Raw genomic sequence first — 19,163 nt, 5'->3', positions numbered from 1 at the left:
ATAATTAATTAATTTTTATTTCAGTTTAGGAAATTAGTGGGCCACGTTATCGTTTAACAATCAAATTAACAAAAAACTTAATGGAAGTCTGACATTACAACGAATTCATAAGTTGAGGTATGACATTGCAATGTTTAAAATATGAGGTATGAGATTATAGTTCGACCCATAATTGAGGTAGTTTTATGTAATTTAACATTTTTTTAATTTTCCACCGCTAATCTAATAAATTTAAAAAAAAATTAAAAAAATAAAAAAAACCGAGTAATTAACAAAGAACGCAAGACAGAGAAAATTGTGTGAAAAGCGTCACCCAATAACCTTACGACAACATCACATAGCCGCCAAATACTATTTCTTTAATTAATTATTTAGTGAAAGGCACGTTATCGAGCAAAACAGCTACCACGTTCCCAAACTCCTCCACCTCACAAGCCACCCACTAATATCCCAAACCGTCTCAAATTCCCAACCCTTCACTCCAAAATCCAAAACCCCCCAAGATTCTCGGACTTCCTCAGTTCCACCTGTACACACCGTTTTGGCGCGTTTACTTTCCCTCCATGGCGACGGCTGCGCGCGTTATTCGCTGCGAGCTGAGGAAGTTCCAAAGCCCCGCGGTCCGCGGCGTCGAACCGATTGCTCCGGTTCAGATTCCGAAACCGGCGGCTTCAGATCCGAAGAGCGCGAAGATCGTGCTTCAGCCTCGGCTCTGCACTCTGAGATCGTACGGCTCGGATCTGGTCAGGGTGATGAAGACGAAGGACGAAACGACGTCGCCGTTCTTCGCGACGTTGTCGGAGTACATCGAGAGCTCGAAGAAGAGCCAGGATTTCGAGATTCTGTCGGGTCGGCTGGCGATGGTGGTTTTCGCGGCGACGGTGTCGGTGGAGGTGGTGACTGGGAACTCGTTGTTTAGGAAAGTGGAGGTGGAGGGGATTGCGGAGGCGGCGGGGGTGTGTTTGGCTGCGGTGACGTGTGCGGCGGTTTGTGCATGGCTCACCAGTGCCCGAACCCGAGTGGGTCGGATCTTTAGTTTGAGCTGCAACACGTTAATTGACTCGCTCATTGACCAGATTGTGGATGGCTTATTTTACGATGATCCCACCGACCTACCGTAGCGATTGGTGGATCGATTTTCCCATCTCCAAAGTCATCAAACAAGCAAAGCAAATAGCATTAGATTAATAATTAATTACCAACTTACATATGTGATAGGAGTGAATGTTGTGTTTGAGTGTGTGTCTATAAATATAGTATCAAATTAAGCTCATGAGTTCATCATCCTCTGTAAAATTAACCATTACAGTTTACAAGGAGAGATCTGTAGTCAAATAAATCCAAATTAATAAATGAATTTTGTATTAATTATATCTTCCAATTTCACTATGCCGACTGATCTCCCTACAGGGTTTCAAATTTAAAGCTAAAAGCCTTCAACCAAGCTACTTTGCACGGTTGTAACCATGTTGGGAAATGTTTTCTTGCCCGGAAATGACAAACACGCAACCTCGTCTCTCCTGAACATTTTTCTTTTTTTTTTTAACTAACCCCCTAAACTATTTTTTCTTTTTGGTAAAATAACCCCCTTAACTATTTGAAATAAGTCAATTAACCTCTTATCGTTAGATCCGTCCACTATCCTATCAAATTCAAGGGCAAATTAGTTTTTTTATTATCAATACTTACATGTCACTTTTAACCATCAATAAAATTATGACATGGGGATGCATAATAATGTGTAATGACAATGTGAAATAGTTTGTTATATAAACGTTTGGTTTATTTATGTTTCATATTATGCTATAAGATTTTGAATTACTCTGTGTCCACGTGTCATTATTTTATTGGTGATTATAACTGACAAGTAAGCATTGATAATGAAAAGACTAATTTGCCCTTGAATACAAAATCTACGGTAAGGGATAAATTGGTCGATTTTAAATAATTCAAAGGGTTAATTTATCAAAAAAAAAAAAAGGTTCAATGATCTATTTCAACTGGGGGTAATAGACCACTGTTTACCTAGAGGTTATGCTATTGTAAGTACTCCCTTAAGGTCCTAATTAGAGATGCTGTAAATGTGTCTAATGTCTTCAAATTCTGTTTTTCTATCATGCAACGATTGTCGTCCAAATTAGATCTGCACATGTTGCAAATCTTGCATAGAGAGCAAGTGCAAAGCAGTCAGTGGCTTTAACTTGAGATTGAAGTAAGGCACGTACGTAGATCCCGATGGTTTATTTTAAGGAAAACTAATAAAAAAGATTTGAAAACTTTGAGTTTTAATAATAAGGATAAAATAAAATGTAAAGTGAATAGTACCAGGATTGACTTTTTAATATAAAAATGTAATTTTTTGTTAAAGTGAACAATACCAAAAAAATTTCGTTAAAGTTTCCTTTATTTTATTATCTACTAAGATCTTCATTCATGGAAGTCTTTTTAGTAATGATTTATTTTGATATAAACACACACTAATCAAGTATATCAACAATATCACCGTCACAACTACGAATACATTATCACCACCTTTACTAGTCCTATTCAAGATAAATGGCACTCATAGATGTCATTTTGCCACGTCTATCAAATTTATACAGCTTTAACCGATTTGGTGACAGTGTAGGGGGTGACGTTTTCACTTGGTTGAAGCGTCTCTTTCGTTGTATCTTCTTTTACTGCTTTCTTTGCTCTCTCTAGCTTGTTGTTTGCCTCTTGGTAGGCCTTCCTGTAATCTCTTTGGCACCTTTGCCCTGGAATGCAATTCCTAGTTCTCCCAGAAAAAAGAAAAAAAAACTGATTTGGTGGTCTCTTGTGGCGGCGGCTAATATAGTGTTTGCTATGTCATTCTTGGTTCAAGTAGTCTTTTGTGGTGGTGGTTGTTTAGAAGTTTAAAATAATTTGTTTCCTTGTTCTGTTTAAGAAATAATGATGTAATAATGTTCATAAAAAATGAATAATGAAATTTTTCTTTATTTTTGATCTTGTAATATTATTACTTAGTTTGTTCTAAAAAATTTGAAAGAATAATCAAATAAACAAATAATAAAATAAAAATAAATTGTTTATGGGGTGAGGTGAAATGAGAGAGAAGAGCGGGGAAAGGTGAAAAAAAAAAGGAGAGAAAAAGTTGATGTGAATGGATAAGGTGAAAGGAGAAGAAAAAAAGGAAAACTATTGAAAAATGTTTGAAAACTTTGAGTTTTAATGATAAGGACAAAATAAAGGGTAAAGTGAATAGTACCAATTTTGACTTTTTAGTGTAAAAATATGGTTTTTCGTTAAAGTGAACAGTACCGTGGACTTTTCGTTAAAACTCCCAAGAAAAAATGATGGGAATATGTGAAAGAGGGAGAGAGAGAGATGTTGAACGGTTGAGTGAGAAAAAGTATGTGTATGTGTATGTGTATGTGTATGTGTGTGTTGTGATGCATGGTTCTATGCGTCAGTATTTATTAGCTTTTTATTTTTTTTTGTTATTATATAAAACTTGGCTTTTTATATTAGCATCCCACAAAATGTTGAATGCACTCCACATTAAAAATTAATATTAATGACTTATTTACTCTACTATGCAATGACAATTTTGACCTTATTAGGTTTAAAAAATAATAAAAAATTTATAAATACACCCCAAATCATTTTTAACGTTTTATTTATCTACTTCAACTATCAAAAATCCCTCCCACCCTCTATTGTTGAATAAAACCATAAGCAATGAAACTACAAACATGTTGATTGAGAAAAATTATTTTTGACGAATGAAACACGAAATGACACACCCCGTCCCGAAGGAGGGCGTGCTGGCCGTCACGTGAGAGTGACGTAACCATTTACACAGTTCGGAAGCTTAAAAAAAATTCCAATTACTAAGATAACACACCCGAGGGTGAGTCCTACTTTTGTGAATTCTGTCAGAACACCGTTGGATTCCTCGTGGCCACCAAAGCTCTGCTAACTTGAACCTGGAGGGGCGCAAAACAAAATTGAGTGGGTCAGTAAAACAAAGTTTTTCGAAGACTTTTCATTTAAAACATTTATAACCCCTCACCGTAAAACCTGTATACTTTCCCAGAAAATAGCATATATATAACATATATATAAGCAAAAAGCTCAAATCTCAAACCTTTAACACTTTTCAGAAATATATATATATATATATATATATATATAACCATATGAAATCTCAAAGCTTGAATCCCAAATCTTTAACATTTTTCAAGAAAAACATGCCATGCCATAAATCAAAATATAAATCAGGTGAAATAAGGAATCAATCGGAGACCCTGCAGTTGGTCCTATACGATTAATTCAATAGCTCAATATCTCACTAAGCCGGAGTCACCACAGTGACCTATACGGCCCTACTCTGCACATCACTCGGAACTACGTAAGGTAGTCTATACGATGAAAGGTGTAAAATACGCTCTAGTGCTTCTCTCATCATATCATCAGCGCGCATATCTAAGGTCACCCACCAGTCGGAACCCCTCTAATGGTCTGTACGACTGGCATGTCGGAACCCTCACATGGTCTGTACGACATCCACCTACTTGGATCCAAGACGAGCGTGCGGTGTGGTGAATAAAATAAGCACTAACACCTAGGGTGCAGGTTATGAGCTCAAAACATCTCAACAACAACAATTCAATGAATAAATGAACTCACCTGACTTACCTGTGCCTCCACAGCACCATGCAACATGTATGCATCATATATCAATCATATAACTCATATGAAATTCACATTTTCCAAATAATTCTATGCATGGCATTTTCAAAACATAATTTCGCATAAAAGCATTTTTTCTGGGAAAAACAATAGTATATAGGTAATACGAAAACAAAACTGCCCACTCACCTGGAGTTCGCCCACAACTCCCTAGCACCGTACATCAAGGCGTCATGACGATTAGCGCCTAGAACAACAATCAAATCCAACCTCAGAAATTCTGCCGATAGAATACATAACTTATATAAGACACGTCACTACGTAGTTCGATCCGGATGATCTGCAATTCAGATTTCAAATCCGTAACTTCCAGAGGTCCACAATATACCTCTAGGACAACATCCTAAAATTTCATTACCATCCAACGGTCGGATCTCCGTCAATTTCCAAAACTAAGTGACGGTTAACATTCTATTTTATGAACTTACAACTTCAATTCCAGAAGATCCGTAAATCGGATTCCCAATCCGTAAGTTCCTATAATCCTCAAATATTACGTATTACAACGTATCAAAGTTTGATGACGATCCAACGGTCGGATCGTCAATTCACATTTTCATCTAACCACGAATCGTAACCAACTTAGGTTCAATTATTCAATTTACGTCCATCAATTATCAAAACAGAACCTAGAACCTTAATCACAAGCTAATAATGACATTGGCGGGCCATTGGCCACGCGCCGCCGCGGGTGGCGGTTGGCCGCCCCCGGCTCGCCGGAAAATTCAACTATTTCCAAAAATTACCAAAATTTGCAGATTTGAAGATCTCAATGATTAGAACAACTTTCATACCTGAGACCAAGGCCAATTTGGCCTGGAAGTGCTTCAATTTCACCAAAACCGTGAAGAACCCTAGAATTTGGGTGTTTCCAATTCGACCTTCAAACTTGTTCCAACGCCTCAATTACCTCTTGGGCTTTGTTCTAGGTCCTAAAGGAATGCTAAAGGTGTTAGTAATTGAAAGAAAACATTTCAAAATTTGGAGAATTTAAACAAAAGGGTCGCGGCACCCGTAGGGGTGTTCTTCGCGAAATCACAACGAAATTCAATGATTCTTGGGGTGAAACGTGAAGAGGGAAGGCCTAGATGATGATTAGGAGTGGTACCTTGACTCAATTCGTCGGAAATTTGGACGAAATCCATCGAATTTGGGCGTGGGCACCGCCGGGTCGAAACGACCCACGGGTTCTCCCCAACCCATTTCCTCTTTTCCTCCGCTTCTCACCCTCTCTCCCTTCCTCCTTTCCCTGTTCCGATTGGTCAGTTTCTTCCCCTCTCTGCCTCTGATTCGCTCTCTCTCCTTCTTCTCCGATTGGGCAGTTTTTGCCCAATCTCTTCTTCTTTTCTGTTTTCTGTTTCTTCTTCTCATACACATACACACACCAAAAACCTTTCCCTCATCCCAGCCATCCATTTCATTCATCAATAAATCTGGACCGTCCAATTTCATAAAAGAATTTCTATATTTTACTAAAATTATAATTCCTTAAAATTCCAAATTTCAAACGTTAATAACTTCTTCGATATAACTCCAAATCACGAACCGTCTGCGCCCACACGTCCGTAACGACGAGTACTACGAGGATATGTCAAGAAAACAAATCTTAGATGGCACGACACAACGATTAACCTCGAATGATGTGCGTGCCTCGAAGGGCATTTTTGTAAAATCCTTTATTAAAACTTTAAAAATTCTTAAAATTAGGGACGGGCTGTCACACGAAATCAGTGTTTCGAAAGCTTTGAAATCATTATTATTGTTATTAAAAAACGATCAAATGAACCTAAACATTTTTTCAAATCATTCAATTTGAAATCATTCGGCAAACTAATCAAATACTTTGAAATCATTCGGCAAAATTAAAAATGAGTGTTATAAGATTTGAGAAATGTGGGGTATATAAAAAATGTGGGGTTTATGTAGAAAATGTAAGGTGTATATTAAGAATGTGGGGTGTGAGGGTATTACGAGGAAGGAAGTGTGGTGTATTAAAATAATTTTTAATTGAAAAAGCAAATGTGGGATGTATTAAGTATGTGAAGTTTATTCAACAATTTGTGGGGTGCTAATATAATAAGCCAATATTTTGTCAATTTCATTAAAATTTGAACTTTTTTTATTTAAGTTTAAATATTTTTTATTAAATAAAATTAGTAGATAATTTTTTATTAATTAAAAAATTTGAGAAACCCTTTTAATTAAAATTCTCTATTTTTATTTTATTAAAATAGAACGCCACGGTGATGGTTTGCCGTGTCATATGAATTGTTGTGCACGACTTATTCATAGATCTGATATGCGAACCAATTACCAATAACCAATACACATGACACTCGAGATTCAAGCATTTTATTGGGTAAGAGAGACAAGAATAATACATAATATCTTCAAGTGATTCATCATCATCACCATCGACGTTTCCACAGTTCCACTCTCTCTCTCTGTCTCTCTCTCTCTCTCTCTCGATTCTCTTTGAAGTCTGGAAACAAATGGCCTTGAAACTGAATAGCTCTCTCTCACTCCTCCCCTCCACTCTGTCTCCCAAGCTCTCCGCCAACTCCTCTTCCTCCTGCTGCTCAATCCCCACCTCCTCCCTCTTCTCCCCCACCCACTTCCAACCCAAAACCAGAATTATTCCATTCCTTCAGAACCCCTGCCCAATGAAATGCTCTTTCCTTTCTACTCTTGCCGCCGAAGTCGGCGTCGGCGAGGACTTGCCCCTCGACTACGGCGACATGTTCCCCAAGGCCGATCCGAGCGAGCGCAGAAGAGCGGGCGTGCTGCTCCACCCGACGTCGTTCCGTGGACCCCACGGCATTGGCGATCTCGGAGATGAGGCGTTTCGGTTCGTAGATTGGCTTCATGAGGGGGGTTGCTCCCTTTGGCAGGTGCTTCCGCTTGTCCCTCCTGGTCGCAAAGCCAACGAGGAGGGATCCCCTTACTCTGGTCAGGTAAAATGTTCAACCTAACAACCCAATTGCTCGCTCGGATTCATTTCATTTGTCTCATATGTGAATAAATTGAATTGTGAAAAAAAAGGCGATATTTGATGATTTGAGATTGCTAAGTTTACGTAACTAAAGGGGGCCGTTTGTTAACCATTTCATTTCGTAGTTTTCAGTTTTTAAAAAAAGTGAAAACAAAATTATTATCAAACGGCCCCTTAAATTAAGCGAGCTCGATGGATGGGTGATGACTTTTTCAGGATGCAAATTGTGGTAACACTCTGTTGATATCTCTTGAGGAGCTTGTTAAGGATGGTTTGTTGACAAAGGAAGAGCTTCCAAAACCAATGTAAGCTTGCCCTCTCTCTCTCTCTCTCTCTCTCTCTCTCTCTCTAGGATGGTAGTGTGACACTGATTCAATTCAATGCAGTGATTCTGAGCGTGTGAACTACTCAACTGTTGCTGACATTAAGGATCCTCTAATAACTAAGGTAAACAATGTTGGTACTGCTGGAGTTTCTGCGATTCCGATACATGACTTAGACTCTTCTGCTAAAATTAAGAACTAGTACTCTTGATCGTGTCTTTGCCATTTGGTGCAACTACCGAGTGTTGTTTGTCAAGATTATCACCAACATAATTCTTATGGAGTTTCTCGGGTTACCTTTCTTGATTCTTCTTTTTTTCATGTTCGGGTTCTATGAAGGGCATTGAGCCAGTTGGATGCCTTTTCCACGAGGCTTTGATTGCCAAGAGGTTTCAATTTTCTCAATTTTAACATTGCATCAGTTTAAACCTTCTCTCTGATTGACCATCAGTTTTGTTTTTAAATTGATGATGTGGCAACTGCGGAACCCATTGTTGTGCTGATGTGTGGAAGAAATTCATCCCCAGCCCTTACTCATTCCAGCATGCCACCACCACTGGGCGAATTCTACCATGCAACCAGTTGTACATCCTCCTCTCTATCGACAAGTCAGCGTTAGTAATGCGGGTCCTTGCAGTTCCCACATCAACAAATTTACAGCATGCTTAACTGTTTATCAGACGAAATGTTTAAATTGGTGATGTAATTTAAAACCTCAGGGTGTAAATTGCTAAAGTTGAAATCTCGTGACCAATTTTAGAAAACACCCCCAAACCTTGGGGGCAAAAATGTAGTTTGATTCTGCTTGGATACCGAAAGAAAATTACTTAGTTGAGTGCTTTCTCAGGCTGCAGAGAGGCTTATTAGGAGTGAAGGTGAACTTAAAAGTCAGCTTGAAGATTTCCGTAATGACCCTGATATATCAAGTGAGATTTCCTTGTTTTGCAGTAATAATTCTCTCCTACAATTAACCTGATATATCAAGTTGGATCTTCTTTCATTTTGTGCACTAATATTCGTATCATTATCAATAGTCATGGTAAAATTACATTAAATTTAGTTCTTGTTCCATAATCTTCAGATTGGCATAATTCTAATTGTTCTGGGTTCTGTCAGTTTGAATACAAGCACATGCTTAATACATGTAAACATATATAAACACAGCAAAAGTACACACAGAAATACCACTGATGGAGTTGGGTTGCAACTAGCCTCTTTATATTACTTCAAGAAAGTATTAAAATTTTGGTTACTAACTTGGTGAAAGCTATCCTGTCTTTCATTTTCTTGAACTTGGTATCTTGTGGTCCTTGGTGCAATTTACATGCACTAAGAAATTATGAATGCAGAGCTAGGGTGCTATTCTGTGCTTGTGTGTAGATTTGTCCCTCTTTCAGTTGTGATTCTTGTTTTACAATTTTGTAGGTTGGCTTGAGGATGCGGCTTATTTTGCAGCAATTGACAGCAGTTTCAATGCTTTCAGTTGGTACGAGTGGCCTGAACCTTTAAAAAATCGCCATCTTGCAGCACTGGAAGAAATTTACCAGAGCAAACAGCATTTTGTGAGATCTGGGTGACTGACTATTACTTATTGATTAATAGTTTGCTATCTCATGTATACTTACTGTCAGGAACTCCATCATTGCCCATTTCCCCTCACGCTTTTGTTTGTGCAGATAAATGTCTTCATTGCCGAGCAATTTTTGTTCCAAAGGCAATGGCAGAAAGTTCGCAAATATGCACAGACGAAGGGAATTAGTATCATGGGAGACATGCCTATTTACGTAGGTTATCACAGTGCAGATGTTTGGGCCAATAAAAAACATTTTTTGCTGGTGAGTAATTTTTAATGGGTAAAGCAACACGTTCATGCCACAACATGCTGTACCAGGTGTCATTTACTGATCATATATTAGTCTTGCAGAACAGAAATGGTTTTCCTCTTCAAGTTAGCGGCGTTCCCCCTGATGCTTTCAGTGAAACTGGTCAGCTATGGGACAGGTTTATACTACTCATATATAATCCTTCAATTTTGTTTTGGTCAGTGTGCTATTCTATATCATTGAGCATACTGTAATCTTAATGTTTGAATCAAAGCCCTCTATATGATTGGAAATCAATGGAGAAAGAAGGATTTTCATGGTGGATACGCCGCATACGAAGAGCACAAAATATATATGATGAATTCAGGATAGACCATTTTAGAGGACTTGCTGGTTTTTGGGCTGTTCCTTCTGGTGAGAAATTACCAAACATATTTCTGATTTTTGTGCTCGTCTCCTGTGACATATCGATGTTTTTATAACACTAATGTATGATGTGTGCACAGAAGCAAAAGTTGCAACAGTTGGACGATGGAAGGTCAGGTTCCCATATATTTTTATCTAGTTAAAACTCTGTTATTTATTATCACGTTCAATCTGAAACCTTTATTATTTGAATGACTGTAGGCAGGACCTGGAAAATCCTTTTTTGACGCCATATCCAGAGCAGTTGGGAAGGTTAACATAATTGCTGAAGACTTGGTATGTTTTAGCTGATTGTATACAAAAGTCATCCAAAATGCAAAAAAAAAAAGAAAACGTAGAACTATCAATGCAAAAACTTGGATTCTGCGAAGTTGTGATGTCATATCCAAAATGCATGACAGGGAGTTATCACTGAGGATGTAATTCAGCTAAGGAAATCCATCGGGGCGCCTGGAATGGCCGTCCTCCAGTTTGGTAATGAATTCTTTTCCAGTTGATTACACTATTGTATTTTATAATTAGCTTTGAGAAACAACTTTAAGCTTAGATGATTTGTTGTCATAACCTCCTCCTCTGAAAATGACCTATGTAGGTTTTGGAAGTGATGCTGCTAACCCTCATTTACCGCATAATCATGAGCCCAATCAAGTTGTTTACACAGGAACTCATGACAATGACACGGTAAAATACTGTAGTGGTTTTTCCGATCCCATATGATTCTGACATCTGATTATTGTTTTCCCCTTCTAATAGTTTATGTTATTGTATTACAGATTCGAGGTTGGTGGGATGTTTTGAAGCAAGGAGAGAAGTCCAATGTGGGGTTTTCTTTTCCTTTTTGTTGTTGAAACTTCTCCCTGGCATACGGAACTATGCATTACATGTTGAACAAGATTTAGCTTCTTTTTCTTGTGCCTATAAAGTTTTATTTGTTATCACAGGTCCTGAAGTATCTTTCAATCACTGAAGAAGATGATATCACATGGGAACTCATAAAGGCTGCATTATCTTCTGTGGCACGAACAGCAATCATACCTATGCAAGATATTCTTAGGTTGGGAAATTCTGCGAGGATGAACATTCCTGCTACTCAGGTAAATAAAGTAAAAGTTTAGACATAGATGCACATAAATTTGTAACGGGCGCCTGGTTGGTAGAATGGTTAGGGGATAGAGATCAGTGCAGGTGAGTGCAGACCAAATCAGATTATCGTCATGCTTGGAGTGCTCCCATCCTAGCCTTTGCTGTTTTATTGTCGGAAGCCCAATTTGTGTTACTGGGACTCAGGGGGTCGGAGACAAGATGAAAACACTTAGGCTTTTCGTTTACTTCTATCTATACACTTTCCCCCCACCATTTTAATTTTTACCACACATAACAGTTAGAATATTACGAATCTTTTCTTTTGAGCAGAAAGTTTAAGCATGTCAATGGTCTTTCTTTCTATGCGCAGTTTGGAAACTGGGGTTGGAGGATACCTAGTTCCACGAGCTTTGATAACTTGGAGTCAGAAGCTTTGCAACTGAGGGATATGTTGTCGATGTATGGGCGGCTGTAGATTATGGATGCTCATTTTATCTCTCATTCACTCGGTTATGAACTAAAGTCAGATGAATGAGTCGACTTTGTTATATCAGAATAATCTATATACAGATGTTAATCATGAAACAAATTATGTAACTTGAATAAAAACGTTCGAGTCGTATAAATTGCAGTTGAATAAAATGGCATAGTAGGTGTTTTTTCCACCAAAATAAAGTGCCATCTCGATTTTTGTTTATTTCCTTGTTCTTGTCTTTTAGATCATTGAGGAGGAAGATCCTGCAAGTGGTGGATTGCCCTGATAGTTAGAACTTCATTTTCAAACCACTACGTCCCAGGCTCAAACTTTCTTAGTGTAAATTAGTGTAGAATACCACTTATACTCAAAACGAAGGAGGGAAATCCGTGCTTGGGACCTCTCTTTTTTGGGTCTTTCTTTTTTGGAAGATTCGACTTTATTAGAAAAGAATCAGCAATTTAAACATTAACAAGCTGTATCACAGCAGGAAAGAGAAGACGCATTTCTCTAAATCTAAATCAACTGAGTTACAAGGCCCGAGCAATTTCAAATTACCACATTATACAAAATATTTTCTGATCACCCGGGCCTTAGACAAATAAGTCCCGGGTAAATGGAGATGCAGGAATACAAAGGATACAATAATAATCTTTGTAGCCTTAGGGTTTACTTGATACAGATTGAATGAATATATCTTGTGATCCAGCACGAAAAGATAACTCACAAATTTCATAGCTGCAAAATTAGAACGACGAGAGTATGAAAAAGATCAAGCAGTAGACACATGTCGGATTTCGCGACAGCAGCAGCAGAGCAGAATGAATCAAGCAGCTTTCTCAATTGCTTCAATGCATTCCAGGATAGTTGCCTTGTTTGACATTGCTGTTATTAAGGCTTCATGAATCACCTTATCATTTTTTAAGAGCGATCCGGCAAACAAAACCTGCAATACATAATACAGTTACCAGCATCATCACTACTATTTACTACTAGAAAAGCGTAATTTATTGTATGCAGGAGGTTTTATAATTATGAACTTACAGCCCATCTAGTAAGATTTTGCTGCTGATCTTTGCTGAGCTGCGGCTTGCTTCTGTTGATAAATCTCTGAACACAAGACATAAACAGGCAAGTCTCGGAAACTAAGGTCACATAAACATATTATCTTGAAAGAAAACAATTAGTCTTAGGGAAATGGTGGTTAACCTGTAGAGTGAAAAGATCAGCAGATTGACCGATCACTTTGTCATATTTCAGACCTTCTGCTGCAAGTCCAGCCATTGCTACCACCGCCAACCTAAAGTACCATCAAAATTTATGGATTTCACATGACGTCTTTGACAGAATTGGACTGCAATTCTGTATTGGATTTGTTTTGATAAAGTTTATGTGAAGTGAAGACATTGTAACAGGTAAACCTTAATGCAAATGGACTGTTTGTGCATGAAAACGAATCAGTTCATAGGGAACGATTTGTTTAACAGATTTACAGAGGAAAGCTGTACTATTCTCAAACAAACCAAGAGCGCATTTGTTGCAGTTTCACAAGTGGAATATTACTCAAGGAAAATGCTAAGTTCCAGACTTCCAGTAGCTATGCCCCTACCTGTCTAGTTCCTTTGCATCGAGCTGCCCGCTGTATATCAGCTTCTCGAGCCTTTCATCAATAAGGTTGACATGCTCTTTCCCAATATCTAGAGAGTATCCCAGAATAGGAAGGCCCAGCAAATATGCAACTATTCAGAGAGAGAATTCGTAATCAGTAAGAAAATTGCCAAGAAAGCAACTAACAAAAACTTATGAAGTTTATAATATCTGGTGTTAATGAAGTACCTAAGAAATGAGCAGCTTCATGCCTAGCAATTCTCTCCTGATAGTCTGGGAAAAATGATGAAAAGCCAGATATCGCAGCTTGAAGAAGCCTAAAGTGCAGTAGATACAGATAAATTTTTATGGAAGAAAATTCAATCTTGGTAATAACTCATAAATACTGCCAAACATAACCAAGTCATCGACGCATTAAAATTCATTTCCACACAAAAAATCTTAGTCTTGCTCTTACCCAGGGGCAGTGCTTCCCACACCCAAAACTATTAAAGAGATGCTCCCGAGCAAGTATGGTACGAAAAACCCCCAATCCTACAACAACAACAGATTGTGCAAGAGAAACAAAGATGGATGCCAGTAAAAAGCAGTTGATAAATACACGGCAATGGTGAAACAAAATCCATGTATTCAGTCTGAATCTTCTATTAAAATTTAAGTTGTGTGCATACGGAAGTTAATTTCTTTGTTTAGCGAAAATGTCGAGCAGCTATATAACCTGATCATCTATTCAATACATGCATAATACGTGATCAATTCACAACCAAAGGAACTGAGATTTTGCCTTCCACTTTTACAGAACAAGCTACACTATAGAGACAAGTAAAATTCTGATGCAAGGGGCATTACAATGCGACCGTTAAGTTCAAAAACCATCACGAGATCAAAGAGGGAGGTTTGCAAAGACAACTTTCCTCTATTAATGTTCAAGTAGCAAAATCCATGCTTTCATCTCAAATATAGAATGCTACAGAATTCCCTAAAAGAATCATTGCATAAGTATGTATGTAGGAATACGAAAACGTCTCCTAATTATTCCTATTGTTTAGATAGTTGATGTATAATTTATATGTGGACTTACAGAGAAAAGGAGATATAATCAAATTTACCCCAGGAAGTTGGCCAGCAAGAAGACCTAAGAATCCCGTTGTCCCTACCACGGTGAATAGAAAGGCCGCCTGTACGTATCATGAACAATATTAACAACCCACAGAAAACTAGTCTGATACAAATCCCATATTTCATACAATTCATAAATTTTAGATTCAGGGAGAGACAGTGACAGAGAAGAAGACAATGTTTGCACAAAAGACCATAAGGATAAGAAGCTATGATGAAGGATGCAAGTATCGCAACCCAAACAAGTAATACTTACATCATTTCTGACACTGGGAACTGCAAGAGTTTCTGCATTTTTAATGCCAAGAGTTGTCAGCTCCCTAAGCGATGTCTGCACGGTTCAACGCATTCATAAACGTTGAATCCACTTGAAATTAGGAATCGAACTCGAAACAATTAGGTAAATAAATAGTGTAGTAATTAAGATTCATGATTGAATACACTTTGAAAAGATGATCATCATCAATTCAAGTATGGTACATGTATGCATGGGTTTGTAGAGGACTTGAACTTGACACTTGTGATGGAGACTGACCGTACGCCGCGAGACATATGGCTGAGAACTCCATTTCTTGGCCCAACCAATGTCACTTAGCTGATCAAGTGCCTGTTTAACCGCACTGCTATCTTTCTGCAGCAAGAAAATGCAGATACATTACATGCTTGTCAATCATATTCTTCCTACTTTAATTCGAATACTAATTATACGGGGCATGTATTCAACTCGTTGATTTTTCTTCGAGAAAAATAAGCATCCAACTTTAAACCAATTGACGATATACCTTCCATGCACATTAATTAATTACTTAAGCCTACACAAATTCAATGAGTGATTTTAGCAATGGTTAACCGCGTCTAATGGTGCAATTTTTAAGAGAAATTACTAACAGCATTGCAAAATGAAAAACGAAATGGAAGAAGAATAAGAAGGAGAACCTTTGCAATGGCGGATTGGAGGGTGTTGAGGTCGACACCAGAAGGAACAGCAGAGGAAGAAGCTCCGATTCGCAATTGGCGGGGACGATGAAAGTCGGAGGAGGAAGAGGAGCAGGCTACCAATAAACTGGAAGCAGAAGCAGCCTTTGCAGCCATGTCCAAGCGGCACCTCGCCATGCCTCCCTCTCGCTCTCTCTCTCTCTCTCTCTCTCTCTCTCTCTGTTGTTTACTTTGAGCGGATAAGGTTTGGCGCCAGGAGTTGAGTTAGCAGCAGTGCCTTTCAGTTGCAATCTGCTGCAGACACGGTTCCCTTATTTTCTCTGCAACAGCCCGTGGCGAAGCTCCACGTCAGCTTACGTAATTACATGGAAAATAGAGAAAAAAATAAAAAGGATTTTTGTTGACAATGGGATTTGAACCCACGCCCTTTCGGACCAGAACCTTAATCTGGCGCCTTAGACCAACTCGGCCATATCAACCTAACACTTAATTTTATCAGAAGGGGAAACTTGCGTATCGGAGAAGAAAAATAGTAGAGAATTTTGTGTTGGGGATGGTCTGATATCATCATCCAAAGTCCAATCTAATCAAATAAACCATCAGCTGAGACAAAGCACAGCCATGTCCACCTCCACCTCCACCTCCACCGCCACCGCCGCAACGGCACAACTGATCCCATCCCTCCCAGACGACGTCGCTTTGAACTGCATAGCCCGAGTTCCCCGCTGGTACCACCCGACTCTGTCGATAGTGTCGAGACCCATCCGCTCCCTCCTCTCATCCCCACTCTTCTTCACCACCCGCTCCCTCCTCAATTCGACACAACATTTCCTCTACCTCACCCTCCGCTCACACCATAACCCCTCCGCCTGGTTCACACTCTACCAAAACCCCAACCCCACCCCCACCGACCTCCCTCCCCTTCTCATCCCCGTTCCACCCATCCCCGCCCCATCACTCGGCGCCGCCTACGCCGTGCTGGGCTCCACTATCTACGTCCTCGGCGGCTCAGTCAACGACGTCCCCTCATCCCACGTGTGGCTCCTCGACTGCCGCTTTCACACCTGGCAACCGGGTCCCCCAATGCGGGTGGCGCGCGAGTTCGCCGCCGCGGGTGTTGTGGACGGAAGGGTCTACGTCATCGGCGGCTGCCTTGTGGACTCGTGGGCCCGGACCGAGCACTGGGCGGAGGTTCTAGACCCAGAGAAGGGCCGCTGGGAGGCGGTGCCGAGTTCTGCACTTGAGGTACGTGGAAAGTGGATGCACGCTAGCGCCATGATCGGCGGCCGCGTGTATGTCATGGCGGACCGGGGCGGGGTAGTTTTCGATCCAAAAACTGGGGTTTGGGAAGGAGTTGAGAAAAGGCTTGATTTGGGGTGGAGAGGGAGGGCTTGTGTGGTCCATGGGATTCTGTACTGCTATGACTATTTGGGGAAAATCAGAGGGTTTGATGTGAAGAAGAGGGCTTGGAAAGAGCTCAAGGGTGTGGAGAAGGGGCTGCCCAAGTTCTTGTGCGGTGCTACGATGGCGAATGTGGGAGAGAAATTGGTTGTGTTGTGGGAAGGGAAGGGAAATGGCAAAGAAATTGAGATTTGGTGTGCTGAAATTGAGGTGGAGGAAAAGGGAGATGATGGGGAGCTGTGGGGAAACATTGATTGGTCCCATAAGCTTCTTTCAGTTCCGAAAGGCTCTTCCATCGTCAACTGCTTGGCAGTTTCCTTGTGATGTTTGCTCGTTCGTTCCATTGCATTGTATAATATGATTGTAAGCTTTACTGGTAAGCTTTCTTCTGCATATTATGATGAATGATTTTTTATTTTATGCCAGAAAAGTTGATCATTTAAGTTTGCAATTGTAAATGACAATGAGATTATGAATGTCAACTCATCGAACTTTAAGCCAACTGGAAAATTTGATTTAGGGGTGTATAATATATCTAAATGCCTTGTATATTTATGCGAGCGGAGCGCTATTCCTATATTGCAATTTCATAGTTCACTGAGCAGAGAAGCATATTATGCACATGCTAGGTTCATTGCAGCTAGAAATAAGTGAACTGGTGTTGGACACAGAAATAGAACTTAGAACCAATGGTTTTACTGCTTGGGGGTATTATCTCACAATCTTCCCCAAGAAATCCAGCATAGGATTTTGACAGCCTCCCCCAACTCTACTGATTTCTGTCCTTGTTTGTTCCCGCCCTCAATTTCATTCTTTTTATAAATAAAAAAAAAAGGGAATTGTTATTAGCACTCCAAAAATCACAATTGGCACTCCAAACTTTCTATAATTAGAAAGAAAAATACACTTGTGAGGAGTGTAGAATGAGATTTTTGGAGTGCTAATAACAGTTCCCAAAAAAAATCAAGCAATGATTTTGGGGAGGGGATTCGGGTTATATCACACAATAAGCTAGTCATAAGTAAGTCTTGAACTCGCCGTCCATGAGAGTCAAACCTGGAACCTCTACTTACAAGTGGAGAAGAAAACCAATAGATTGTTGTGCTAGAGGCCCTCTGTTCAAGTTTATTGTTGTACTTTTCCTATAATTGGTTGCCATACTGCGATGTTTTGTAGCTACATAATGCAGGTCTGTTTCCCCTCCTCCTCACATGTAGGTTGCCAAAGTTCTTTATCAGCAAGGGAGCACCAAAGGACACTTCAAATTGATACCCATTCTTCTCGCAGACAGCTTTGATGTATTGGGGATGACTACTGCAAACTGCAAAGGTCCTAATAGAAGAACCTTTGATTTAGGTCAGGTGACACACTCAACTGCTTCAGTGATTGGTAATGATTGAGTTTTAATATATCTCCTTGTATGCACTACCCGTGTAATTCATTTTGGTTTGTATATGGCATTATGTTGAATAAATAAGCAATACATAGGCAAGTGGTTCTACTTAAGGACAAGAAAAGCATTTTTACCCGTTGAGAAGATGACGATGAATTGCTAGACAACCATGCAATTGATGTTAAGTTATGATTTCTTTGTAGCTTTTTAGAGATGTCATATGTAATCAATTGTTCAGTTCATAAATCATCTAATTTCTTTTTATTATATACAAAGCCATAATAGTAGTTTGGTTGATGCATTGCAAGGAAAATTTAAAAATCTCGATGACTTCTCTATTGTATAGAGACGACATCTCGATGACTTGTGTGTCGTAATCGATCTTTCAACTGTTGTGTACTTTACTGAGGACAGAGCTTCGCTCCTCAACATTGAGGATGAACTCCTGAAAAAGGCATTACATAGGCAATAAGTAAGCAATACATAGGCACTAGGTGCACAACATAGACCTCATATCGAAATTAGTATTTGCCTCACATGTCACCCAGGGCATTACACGGTGGCACAGGATTCCAAAACACATGAACTTAAAACATTTCTGGCAAGGCAATGAGTGAGTCTGTGATAAAAGTGTTGAAATTCGCCTCGATCCTCTTATGTACCATTATCTGGGTATGGCTTTGCTTCTGTGACTATGACTGCAACTGGAATGCACGTAGATTTTATATATGCAGGACTTTGCCAGTGATGTTTGCACATAAAAGGTGGTGGAGAGTGCATGCATAATGCTATTGCTCTGCGGCTATGCCAGGAAACTTGCAAAAGGTTTGTTTGTTTAGCACAGAGCTTA

At 39.4% G+C, this 19,163-nt stretch overlaps 4 protein-coding genes, 1 long non-coding RNA gene and 1 other non-coding gene across 6 annotated transcripts; 3 read left to right on the top strand and 3 right to left on the bottom strand.

Annotated features, from left to right (window-relative positions):
- The first annotated feature begins 322 nt into the window (after window positions 1–322).
- On the top strand, window positions 323–1,368 carry LOC103417352 (stress enhanced protein 2, chloroplastic). Its single transcript, XM_008355545.4, has one exon. The coding sequence runs from the start codon at window positions 564–566 to the stop codon at window positions 1,119–1,121; it is 558 nt and encodes a 185-aa protein (XP_008353767.3). The 5' UTR covers window positions 323–563; the 3' UTR covers window positions 1,122–1,368.
- Window positions 1,369–3,723: 2,355 nt separating this feature from the next.
- LOC139192202 (uncharacterized) lies at window positions 3,724–6,090 on the bottom strand. Its single transcript, XR_011576149.1, has 4 exons — window positions 5,843–6,090; window positions 5,529–5,666; window positions 4,864–4,921; window positions 3,724–3,968 (listed from the first exon to the last, which is right to left on the bottom strand). It is a non-coding gene; the product is annotated as an uncharacterized lncRNA (long non-coding RNA).
- A 905-nt stretch (window positions 6,091–6,995) lies between these two features.
- LOC103405614 (4-alpha-glucanotransferase, chloroplastic/amyloplastic) lies at window positions 6,996–12,056 on the top strand. Its single transcript, XM_008344629.4, has 15 exons — window positions 6,996–7,688; window positions 7,943–8,031; window positions 8,113–8,173; window positions 8,897–8,975; window positions 9,475–9,611; window positions 9,726–9,884; window positions 9,974–10,050; window positions 10,147–10,286; window positions 10,379–10,410; window positions 10,500–10,574; window positions 10,700–10,772; window positions 10,891–10,979; window positions 11,072–11,116; window positions 11,240–11,392; window positions 11,752–12,056. Exons 1-15 carry the CDS (start codon window positions 7,227–7,229, stop codon window positions 11,854–11,856), a joined length of 1,776 nt encoding a protein of 591 aa, XP_008342851.3. The 5' UTR covers window positions 6,996–7,226; the 3' UTR covers window positions 11,857–12,056.
- A 292-nt stretch (window positions 12,057–12,348) lies between these two features.
- LOC103405615 (uncharacterized) lies at window positions 12,349–15,796 on the bottom strand. The gene is made up of 10 exons (XM_008344630.4): window positions 15,520–15,796; window positions 15,119–15,214; window positions 14,840–14,914; window positions 14,574–14,642; window positions 13,922–13,998; window positions 13,693–13,781; window positions 13,466–13,595; window positions 13,066–13,156; window positions 12,901–12,966; window positions 12,349–12,802 (listed from the first exon to the last, which is right to left on the bottom strand). The coding sequence occupies exons 1-10, from the start codon at window positions 15,694–15,696 to the stop codon at window positions 12,683–12,685; spliced, it is 990 nt and encodes a 329-aa protein (XP_008342852.3). The 5' UTR covers window positions 15,697–15,796; the 3' UTR covers window positions 12,349–12,682.
- A 121-nt stretch (window positions 15,797–15,917) lies between these two features.
- On the bottom strand, window positions 15,918–15,998 carry TRNAL-AAG (transfer RNA leucine (anticodon AAG)). Its single transcript has one exon. It is a non-coding gene; the product is annotated as a tRNA-Leu (tRNA).
- On the top strand, window positions 15,989–18,580 carry LOC103405617 (F-box/kelch-repeat protein SKIP6). Its single transcript, XM_008344631.4, has 2 exons — window positions 15,989–17,296; window positions 18,138–18,580. Exon 1 carries the CDS (start codon window positions 16,141–16,143, stop codon window positions 17,242–17,244), a length of 1,104 nt encoding a protein of 367 aa, XP_008342853.4. The 5' UTR covers window positions 15,989–16,140; the 3' UTR covers window positions 17,245–17,296; window positions 18,138–18,580.
- Window positions 18,581–19,163: the final 583 nt, after the last annotated feature.

This window comes from Malus domestica, chromosome 15 (genome assembly GCF_042453785.1).
Source record: "Malus domestica chromosome 15, GDT2T_hap1".
In the NCBI taxonomy this organism is placed as follows: Eukaryota; Viridiplantae; Streptophyta; class Magnoliopsida; order Rosales; family Rosaceae; genus Malus; species Malus domestica.
This window is presented reverse-complemented; position numbering and strand designations above follow the sequence as displayed.

Coding starts and splice junctions, on each gene's coding strand:
- LOC103417352 (XM_008355545.4), top strand. CDS start 564: ATGGCGACGGCTGCGCGCGTTATTCGCTGCGAGCTGAGGAAGTTCCAA.
- LOC103405614 (XM_008344629.4), top strand. CDS start 7,227: ATGGCCTTGAAACTGAATAGCTCTCTCTCACTCCTCCCCTCCACTCTG. Junction 10,773..10,890: donor AATGGCCGTCCTCCAGTTTG/GTAATGAATTCT, acceptor TGACCTATGTAG/GTTTTGGAAGTGATGCTGCT. Junction 11,117..11,239: donor AGCAAGGAGAGAAGTCCAAT/GTGGGGTTTTCT, acceptor TTGTTATCACAG/GTCCTGAAGTATCTTTCAAT.
- LOC103405615 (XM_008344630.4), bottom strand. CDS start 15,696: ATGGCGAGGTGCCGCTTGGACATGGCTGCAAAGGCTGCTTCTGCTTCC. Junction 13,999..14,573: donor TTGCTGGCCAACTTCCTGGG/GTAAATTTGATT, acceptor TTGTTGTTGTAG/GATTGGGGGTTTTTCGTACC. Junction 13,596..13,692: donor TGAAGCTGCTCATTTCTTAG/GTACTTCATTAA, acceptor CTCTCTGAATAG/TTGCATATTTGCTGGGCCTT.
- LOC103405617 (XM_008344631.4), top strand. CDS start 16,141: ATGTCCACCTCCACCTCCACCTCCACCGCCACCGCCGCAACGGCACAA.